This window comes from Rhea americana, unplaced genomic scaffold (genome assembly GCF_003343005.1).
Source record: "Rhea americana isolate MKP2758 unplaced genomic scaffold, rheAme1 scaffold_2, whole genome shotgun sequence".
Lineage (NCBI taxonomy): Eukaryota > Metazoa > Chordata > Aves > Rheiformes > Rheidae > Rhea > Rhea americana.
Genome location: NW_028186149.1, coordinates 6,624,344 through 6,635,358, shown reverse-complemented (window position 1 = coordinate 6,635,358; position 11,015 = coordinate 6,624,344). Strand labels below are relative to the sequence as shown.

Genomic DNA, 11,015 nt, shown 5'->3' with positions numbered 1-11,015 from the left:
CCCCCGCCCCGGGTCCTCCCCAGCCGTCCACAGGGATTTGGGGCCGTAATTTGTCAAGACACTTCAAGGCAGTACTCTCGCACCTGCATGTATTATTTTAGGTGCAAGCTAAACAACATGTTGCCTACATTAAAACAATTTCATCCAGTCACAAGTACTAAAGTTGGATGACAGATATCGACCATGACATAACATAATCAGTATACATAAAACAAAAATCTTACCATTGCCCCGTCACAAGAATACTACCCAACCGTGAGATGCCTTGAGCCTCTCAGCAGAGTCCCAATTAAACTAGTCTCCCCAACAACGTCCAAAATCCAGCAATAACCATTAATACATCCAAGATTGTGGAAAACACGCTACTTATTTCACAGTATGACAATTTTTTTTYCAACTCATGCTTTATAGAGTAGTATCATTTAGCTGTGCTTGCCAGAAAACATAGCCAAGATTTTGAAGTAGACATTTTATCCAAAGAAGGCTGGATGCCTTTTACTAGGTCGTCTATTTAAAGATTTTACGTACAGAAAATGTCTTGCAGAAAAAAAAATGTGTAAAACATACAATTTAACTAGTCATTGCCATTCAAACAAAGTTTATTCTCCAAGCATCTTTCTTTCATGAAACACCTCTCCTGCAAAAATACATTATCTTACATAGTTGTCTAAAAAAGCCATTTCAAGTTATTAATCATGCAACCATCTCTCCTTTCCAGAAAAAAAAAATAATCAGGTGATTTTCTACTAATTATTCAGTAGGGGTGGGAGGAGGCACTAACAGTATTTAGCACACTGGTAAACGATGTATGTTTTAAAGCTTTGCTAATAAGGGGCAGGAGCAACAACACAGAGTCATTTCTCAGGTGGGACAAGCAGAGATGGTCCTCGGGAGTCACCAACTGCTTCTACAGGCCAACCGACCATGTTTCACTGATGAGCAGTTGCCTGGAGATAACCCTCATACTCACTGTTAATGTCCCTGAACAGTCTGCCCACACGGACAGCTAGAATGCAGCCACAAACATCTTTACACCTGATATTCTTCCGATAAAATAGAAGTAGGGCAGCATGCTGATACTGCAGCTGTTAAGCTGTCTTACTGTCCTAAGCCAGCTGTAGATAGATGGGCAGAACTAAGCTCTGCTGATATTTGTGGAAGAACATACCCCAGAAATTAATGTACCTGGCCTACTAAAATACTAAATTTAGAAATGAAAATACTTAAGCAATCCACAAAATTTGCAATCTACCTGATTGACCCACAAATTCTAGTAGATATAGAAGATGCATACAAAGTTGTATGATAACAGACTATCAATATTCTGACTAAGTATAAGAGAATATATTAGCATGTAGAGATATACACAGGGTTTTATCCTGAGCTATGTATTCCACTATCATAAAGTGATTGCACTTAAAATGAAGTCTGAGTAAATATCTTTGTAATTTTAACACTGTATTTTAACCCACCTTCTGCCACAAACAGGATAATGCTTACTAAATAAAAAAGATGGGGACTTGAATGGAATGAATTGTCTCCCAATACAATCTTTCAATAGAAGTCCGGTACATTTCACAAAGCAGGAAATTTGAATCAAGTATGATCTATTCCAGCATCAAGTCAGCAACATACCTATTAAGCGCCATTTCCACAGCCATAATTGGCACTATTCCTACATTACAAAAATACCAAATTTCAACCTTTGGAGGGCAGTGCCAAAGTGCAGCATGTCTATTAAACAGCCAGTTCAGAAAAACATTATAGTTAGGATTGTAGCCCTGCCTTACTCAAAAAAAAAAAAAAATGTACATAGAGATTAACTGTAAGAATCTAAACGTAAGCAACTTCACAGCAACTTTCTATGTCTACATAGAAAAAAAAAAGGAATACACTTCAACCAACATGTCCCTTGCTTTAATAACCTAAGCCAAAATGATTCTTTAATCAGCAGGATACAAAAATCTTTTAAACTAAGAGCTTGCAGACAGTCCATAAAAGTTGATGCCCCTGGGATTCTTTTTCCAAAACATAAAGCACAGTGGTTCTAGCTCTCCTGGTCACTAGACCTTCTGCCTCCGATCCTCTCCAACCCCCCCTCATCCTCTAGCTTCTTTCATCTGACCCACAGGTCCTCTTTTTGAGGAGAACAATGAAATGCATAGGCATAAAGTTACTCTTGGGCATGCAATGCTAAGTACTCCTTTGCAGCCAGCCCCATTTCATCTTTTCTCTCCAATGCATCCAAAATATTTTCCTCACAGCACGTCTTGTTAAATCAGTGAGATTGATTTAACAAAAGSCAGTACAATAATAGCCAGTTACACCAATTTTAGTGAATTGAATCGCTAAGATGAAGCAGATGTTTATTCCAACAGTTTTTAAATGAATGCATTCAACCTTCTCACTTCGACTTTCTTCAGCCTTTCAGCCATTCACCTGAAAGCTGACCTACCTTTCCCATTCTCTATTAAACCCTCCTAATCTTTACTTTTAAATTTTTCTGGCATTAACTGCCTCCCTGCTGTTTCACCTTTATAAACCAGCTGTTAGACAATGAAAGAGTAAAATGAAATAGCATGTATATTTCTAAGTTTAATCTCATAGTGTACATCTCAATTTGTACAGAATTATAATATAGCATCAGTTTTCAGAACAGATTGCTTTAAGTAMGTACCGTTAAGGAATTCTCCTTTAAGGAGATTAGCCCTCTTTTAAAAGAGAGGTCTTCCACACCTTGCTTGCATTTGTGTGCTATAAGCAGTTATGCTGTCTGAATATCCTAAGTAATAAATGAGTAGAGCTACTGGTATAGTTACGGCAACAATCATTGTCCAGCCCTCTTTTCTTCCTAGTTCTCCAGATACTTTTGCTTAGGAATTAAGTCTTCCACATCTGGCCTCTCCACTGTAAACAAAATTTCTTCAACCATTTGAATAGCATGTGCTACAAAAGGAAGCTGTATTCCCCCTCAAAACAAAACAAAGCCATACTTTCCATTAAGAGACATCTAACACTGGAAACCTTGCATAGGAAACACTTAAAGATTCATGTTTAAAGAAKTATACAGAAAGGAAAAAAGATTTACCTTGGAGTAGGGTGAATGTTGGTATCAACACTTTTGATATAACCATGCAATCCCAGTTCAGACTAATCTTGACAATTTTGTCCCTGTACAGTTCCTATTGATATGAAAGTCCCTTTCCTATACTCTACCACTGGAATATTTATTAAAGATCTTCTCTTCCTGGTGCATCTGTTCTCCCCCAAGTCTGCTTTATTAAAATTAAAAGCTTGACTAAAAGCTGTAATAAAAAAGGCAATAGGATATCTTATTGCAGCTGTATTTTAAATACTCATAGCTAACATATAAACAAAATGCACTGATAATTACAACTTTCTGTAAAGTTATCTGAAAGAAAAAAGTCAACATATCAAAAATGCACCATGTCTATCATAGAGGTTATATCTTCAGCAAGTAGTTAACACAGACTTTTACTTAGATGTTATCCTTAGCTACCTTTTTTGCCCTTCTAAGTATGTGGGCAAAGCTTTCTACCTAACTTGCTAGCCTGCTTGAAGGTGCTAATTTGAACCACGGTTTGACTTGAATTGTTGGTCTAGTGCCCATGGCAGGGAACCAAGAAGAACAATACCTGGTGGGGGGGGAAGGACTCCCCACTGCTCCGAACAGGAACAGTGTGTGCTGACCGCAGCAGGGGCTCTTCCCACATGCCTCTTTCCCCCCATCCCAAGAAGAGGAGATTCACCACTGTTGGGACATCACCCTCACCACCTCCCACAGTGGTGCTGGCTCTGCTAAGGATATGGGCTAATGCTAACCATTCTCAATTCTCCGCTGMAGTTCTCTCCCTCTCTCTGCCTCTCCTTCCATCCCTCTGTTGTACCTAACAAGACGATACTCGCACAGTGTACTAAGAAGGAAGCTTAATTTATTGCAGCACACTGAAGTGTGAAATATGCCCTAGAAATTCTGAAGATTCATCAGTGGGCAAGAGGAAGAGAATATCTGCATGCACAGTTCCTGTAAGATGTTAAAGTAGTGCAACCAATCACTTGAGTTTTTAATAGTAAAGGTCACAATTTACAATGGATGTACTTATGGGACCAACACTGTTCCCAAAGATCTAAATGGAAAAGTCCACTACCTTCATTGGATACACAGCGTAGAATATATAATAAAGCCTCTTTATTAAAAATAATAGTAATTCTACCTTAAAAGAAAGTCTTGATTTTCTTCCCTAGAAGAACAAAGCGATATTTAACAAAAGATTTTTTTTTTTGAGTGAAATGAACTGATCACTATGCCTTCATCTGGTTAAGTGCCCAGAGAAAAGCATAAGTGCCCAGTGGGGTACTCAGCACATACTTGGACAGAGAGACTGGATACATCCCCTGCAAAAAGAAAAATGTTGGTCAAGTAAATGTGTATAGGTGGAAAACTGAAGAATTCCTTTCAATGCTCTTRGGTTGCCCCAACAAACTTTTCACTAAGATCGTTTTGTTCATCTTTACTTGTAATAAGGATTTTTATATTCAGAACACAGGTAAAATTTTTGTTACTATTTCATACACAAGTGCTTAATTCTCCATATGTTCATTTGCTTCTACTTTGCCTCCCTAAATTAATTACATCTTTGTATTTTGAGTCAATATAATTTTATAGTTATTTAGCAATGCTGTCCCAAATAGCAATGTTAAATAAGCTTTGGTCCCAAAGCTAATTTTAAAAGGGAACATTCATTATCAAAAAAAAACTAATCAGGCCCATCTAACAACAGGAAAGATGTATAAAGACAAGTGAGTTAAGTATAAATATTTGATTTGGTCTGAATAACACTGAATTGTTAACAAACAAACAAACAAAAAAGCTGCTGGAGAATTTTCATGAGTAACAACTCAATTGTCTATGAGTAGACTTCATAAAAATCTCTTCTCCAGTCGTGGTACCAAGTAATGCATGCAGATCAAGAATAATTTTATACTTCTGAGGCTGTGTGCATAAAGCTATATTCATCCAACCTGGCAAGRAACAAGCAGAAAAAGAAGTACATAATGAACGTACAGTCTTCCAAAGTCCAGCCACCTACCCAGGCCTAAAAGGCATGCTTCTGCATTTGCATTCACACAAGTTTATAGACAACTGCCTACTAAAACAAAGTTTTATTTGCACTCAGGAGTACAAAGGTGACTGTGAAATTGTACGTGCACTCCTAAAGCATTTCACATTTTAAAACTAACTTCTGTCTAAACATTAAATACGAATGATCTGCAAAGATACAAAGAACAACTACACAATTTACTACCACGTTGAAAAAAAATGATGCGAGRCATCTTCAAAATCTAAAAAACATTAGCTTTCAATTATCACATCAGGATGAAGAAAGTATTATTAGGTACAATTACAGTTAACCTACAAGATCTTATTGATTAAAGAACAGCTAGCAACCGACAAACTGCTATCTTAAACTTGTTGCTAATAGAATAAAAGGGTATGGCTATTTCAGTATAATTCAGCAGTTGCTATTAGTAGRCATTTGTCAAAATACTAATCATCTTGCAAACAGTGAACGACACACAGCAAGTTCTTCTAATAACGTCTCATAGCTGATTTGTCCTCTTCAGTTACTGTTGCCAAAGATTGCTAACTTTAATATGCAGAACTTAATTTGGCAATAAACTCATATCTCTTACGACAGTTTGTATTTATAAGAGTTAATACTGTAAAAAATATTTTGAAGCTGACAGWCATCAATCCAATAATAAACTCAAAAACTGCCCTTAGAAATTGAATCTAATCTGCTTCAGCTCAAAAATCTGACCTGGCAAGCCAAAGCTTCGGACTTCAGAAAGTATGGAATACAATAAGCAGAGTCAGTTATACATATGAAAATTAACAATTCTTTAAAACAGTTTYGGTAGTAGACATTTAATAGAAGAGTACATATTCCCGTGTTTTGGGAAAATGACAGAATTGCATTTAAAGAACCCACACTCTACTGTCAACCGGAAAAAAATCTCAGAAGGTTTATATTCAGCTTCCACTGTGCCCRTGTATTATACACTATCAGGACAAATCTGTTTTCCTCAAAGATTAGGGCTAGATGGCTTCCTGACTTATAAATGGAATCTGAGTGTAATAGCCCAACCACCCGTCAGTATGTTTTATCCTAAGCATTTTGTGGTTTTCTTTCTTTTAAATAAAATTCTTTAAGAGTAATCTCAGTAGGAAAAGCATACACACATACACACACACCCTTTCCCTCACTAAGCTACTAGTCCCCCCTCACTACCTGGGTTTTCCCACACACAACAAAGCATTTTTGTTAGCAGCTTCCTTCTGACACAGGAAGTAGCATCACCTTTAGCTCATTATCACACAACCTGCATTACCCCTGGCAGCCAAGCCAGAAGCATTGCTAAAACACKTGCAGAGTGACAGCTTCACTAAGCAGGAAGTGCCTCATTTCCAACTTATTACTTTGTTTACTGTCCACATCATTCCACCACTGAGGAGTTTAAGTGTTACGGRATATTTCAATGAGAAGGTATTATAGAATTAAAGTGTCTGTATCATAGTGCAATAGGGAACACTAAATTATAACTCATCTTTTTTGAAAAGGTCTTTTCACTTCTTGATTTACATACTCTGTAACATACTGTCTTTGCTAATTTCTTTTTTCCCAAGAAATATTTCACAGAGTTAATGTAAGGTATAAAATCAAGTCTCGTTTTTAAAATCAAGGGCCTTATCCAGACCATGATATCCACGATTCCTAAAGTCAAAAACACTGGTTCAGCTCATTTCCCTCAATCTGATGGCCCCTCATTATTCCTCATGCATTTGGAAGGAAAAGAGAATTCAATCAACTTTTCAGCTCCATTAATCTCTCTTCCAGCCTTCCTCACAGATTCATTCAGAAATCCTTCAGGTGTATTTCCAATATGAAGTAGCAAAACAGACTTTAGTTAAATCTGAGGAGTTAGCTATATGCATACCAAACCACTAAATAAGGTGCAAGATAGTYAGACTCCTGATGTCTTGTAATATTCCCATAGCAAACTATCACTACAATGTAGATTCAGTAAAACCACAAGTTTTGTTTTTTTTTTTTTTCCCCACTTGTGCACCAAATGCACTGAAAGAGCACACAAGCCATCCAAGTTTGGCAGTGTGCTATCACCCTGACATTATGCAATGTTTTCATTAACTCAGATGGTGAAACAGTATGTTTATAAAGTTTATGGACAAGGCTCAACTGAAAGAGTTTGCAAGCAYTCTGCTATGAATTCTAGTCCTGCCTTCCAAACTCAGTAAACTGGCAAAGTGATCAGAAGTCATTAGAACACAGTTCAGTAGAAGCAAGAGCAAAGAGCTAAACTTGAGAAAGGAAATAAAGGTCCAAATATGCAAAACAAAGTAACTGACTAAGCAGCTGTASTGCAGAAACTAAATCTTGAGGATATCATCAAAGCTAGGTAAGTCAATAAATTATTACCGCAAAAAGACAAAAACAAAACACGCCCTAAGAAATTTTTTTTACTAGAGCACTGTCTATGACAAAGGAAGATAAATCATTCTTYTCATTGTCACTACAGAAGCCTCAGCTGCAGCAATGTTACACCGTATTTTGAGATACTTCAGCATTGACTTGCGCTGAACCACTGCACTGACCAGTGCAGAAASACAAGCAGCCCTCAGTAATGTAACTGCTGCACTGTCTAGAGCTGGTGTAGGAGTAGTTAGAGCAACAGCTGCCTTTCTGCATTAACACCCTAACCGATGGATAAACCCTGAATGAAGTTCATGGAAAAAGCCACATGAATCCCTGCTCACAGTAACTTTGCACCACAAAGGAAATCTACATTCTTACTTGCATCTTCAAAGCCATCACCTCTTACCCCAACTTGCAGAATGGCTCCACCACTTTGCCTTACAACACTCCACATTCTATTTCCTCCACGCTGCTCTCAAGTATTTAATGTCTACATCTCTGTAATTTTCAAGTTTTCCCTATTATAAAGGGAGGTAGTTTATTTTAGGGCTGAACTTCTCTACCTCACAAAAAAATGTCTCCTTTCATTTATATTTATCCCTCTCACTCCCTTAAATTTAAAATATCCTGTAACACTTCATCCTGTTAAAGAAGGGGTTGCAAGTTTAGATCTCCCCCTTCTTCCCTTGCACCATCCATCTTTGCTGGTGATAATGAAAATCCTATGCAGAAGTGTGATAAAAGTGAAATCACACCTTGTCCCAATATGTCTAGGCATTACAATGTTATTCAGTAGTTTTAAACATAACTCCAATTACAAGAATAGCATATCTCTGCTCCCAATGGATTCTGACATCATTATTGATGAGCATGAATAATCCATTTCGAGTCTTTTAAAGTCTGTTTCTTTACGCTTTACTTGGTGTGCTGATTTGCAGACTTCTCAGAATTTTGAAGGTCTATGGGAAAGGTGTAGAAAAGTGAAGACTGTGGCAAGTCGAGTGGTCTGCTTCACCTCCGTCCTTTGCTATTAACTTGCAAGGACTGGAAGCAGGTGACTGCACACTTGACTGCTTGTATCCGGTGGTGCAGCTGCTATGCAGAAAGCAGCACATGCAAACATTTGCATGATTCGTGCCTCCTAAGAGCATCTGTGGGCTGCATGTGGCATTTAGGCAGCACTTTCACAACCCCTTTTGTGCATGGTATTACCTATTACACTAACACACAGTTAGGCTAGATGCATTCACTAAAAGGCTGTAGATAGTCTCGAGTTTTAGTCAAGGTCAATGACTGACTTAAAGACTCCTTTGTTAGATAGCTTAAAAGAATTAAGTCGTTATTTCTGAAAGGTTTCATCCAGTTTACCATAGCAAAATATATCCTAATCTCAATATGTTAACTGGTGGCTTCCAAGAAAACAAAGCAAAACAAAAGAAACGAACAAAAAATCCTGAAACTTGCTTTTTTTAAAAAAATAAAAATAAGTTTGCCCCTCTCCACAACAGATTGGTTAAAAAGGCACATGATCACTTCTTATACAACAGCTTTTTCAGGAAAAAGCTMCCCAATATTCTATTTTTTTTTCTGTCTCCAGATAAGAAAAAGAATAGACAAAGGTCATATAGAACATTTGAATTGCTACAACAGGGTATTTTAAAGCTGCAAATATTAACTTGGGTTTTATCTGATTATTTCGAAATTTTATTTCACCTTGACAGTAGACAGTTTTCAAATTTCAATGTCAGATCTTAGAAACTAAGATATTCTAGAAATAACTTGCTTGCAGGAGTCAATCCAGGTGAAGGTTTCTTAGGTATTAGCAATTAAGAAAACAGCAAACATAACAGAGTGCCTATTGTCAAATACCTGGCACTTAAGTCACATTAATTTATGCATAAAATTACAATCAGTTCTGTACTATATATATATGCTATTGTCACAGCATATACACACATAGAATCTATCCAAGAGTGGTCATTTATGCAGCGTCTCCATTAGCAAACATGCCATTAACAAACCTAATTAAGACAGGTATGTCATGTTAGTGTTAGTATTTTTAAGACATTGATTTTAAGCTATATTAAAGTGTTTCTCAAAACACTGAAGTCATTACAGAACAAAAAAAGGCTTTTTAAAACTGAAAGCAGTCAGGTAAACAATGGCATTATCAAAAACTTTAAAAAATTCAAATATCTAAGCAAGGATTCTTTTCAGAAAGAAAATAAGGCTCCAAATTCTACAATGAGCACTCTTAAGATTTACTATTAAAAATATTTTTTTTTGCTTTAACTAACAGGAATCAATGATCACGGATCATGTGGTTCAAAATAGAAGTCATGACATGTTTTCAACTCTAGGGGCATCGGCAGCTGTTGCTGCACTGCAAAAGAGCTGAAGTGTTATAAACATATACGTAGACAGTCGACTTTATTTTTCTGTGAAACCTGGTATGGCAACCAAGAGAAGATCAGTAACAAAACGATCATGAAAAGTTAGTATTTTAGAATGCTTACTATGATAGAGCTCCTTTGTAACTGGCACAGATTTAAAACAGAATCACTCAGGTTTAACTTAGGGTTATTTTCAGAGTGTTTTCCGGTTACACTTTGATGTTTTTTTTACGTAGGCTGATATTGTATGTCGATGCCCGATTTATCTTTGTCTGCCCCTTGCTTCAGTACTGCAGTCCTGTGCCAAACGGCTGGCTGCATTCGACATACAAACTGCACCATTTCCAGAGCAAAAGGAGTTTGCTACAGTGTTCGTCTCTTCTTCATCAGACCAGGCGAGACAATAAAATCGCGAGGCACAGGCAGAGCACACGATTGCTAATCGTCTCCAGATTATACCTTCGCAGCGTCCGCATCTCCTCAGCTGAACCCAAGGACCTGCATTCTCCCCCATCCCCCCAAAGTCACGGCGCAGGATAAGGCAACGGACTGACGGCGCAGAAACAGAATACCAGGCTACTGCTAATCCTAGAACCAAGCCAAAAAAAAAAGAAAAAGAAAAAAGAAAATAAAAAATGAAAAAAATCTTAGTAAATTGTTTACCTCGTTCTGGCTTCATTTTCTCTGTTTCTTCAGAGAGCTCTGAAACAAGCCTATATGATTTTTTGTTCTCCTCGGGAAGACTCACTGACGCTGCCTCCGGCTAAGGGTTTTCTCTCCGGTGTGAAAACGAGCCACCCCGCGCCGCAGCGGGGCCGCGCGGGCTCCCCCGCTAGCAGCCAGGCCCGCTGGCACCCATCRCGGCGGCAGCCTGCTGGCGCGGCCGCGCGCAGCCAGCCTCTCCCCGCGCCTGCCAATGTGTCCTTCCTTGACACAGCGCCCGAGCAGCTCTATTTATAACCTGCCGGGGAAAAATCCCACAACAACGAGCCGCGGCTCCCCCCGCCGCCGCCTCTGAGTCACCGCCGCTCCCTCACCTGCGCCGAAGCGGGCAGGCGCCGACCCCCCGCCCCGCCCGCCTCGGCTCACGGCGCGGGCCGCGGCC

General features: G+C 38.5%; 1 protein-coding gene across 2 annotated transcripts in view; it reads right to left on the bottom strand.

Moving 5' to 3' along the window:
* Positions 1 to 10,975, bottom strand: part of ATOSA (atos homolog A) — a 46,413-nt gene extending 35,438 nt beyond the window's left edge. Inside the window, exon 1 of one of the 2 annotated variants that reach the window (XR_014895640.1) lies at positions 10,574 to 10,975. Coding sequence is in view for 1 of the 2 variants with exons in the window: in XM_085303382.1 (XP_085159508.1) it covers positions 10,574 to 10,589 (16 nt within the window). In the remaining variant the exon portion in view is untranslated. The remainder of the gene's footprint in view (positions 1 to 10,573) is intronic. The other variant, XM_085303382.1, reaches the window with a different exon arrangement.
* Between the last annotated feature and the right edge of the window lie 40 nt (positions 10,976 to 11,015).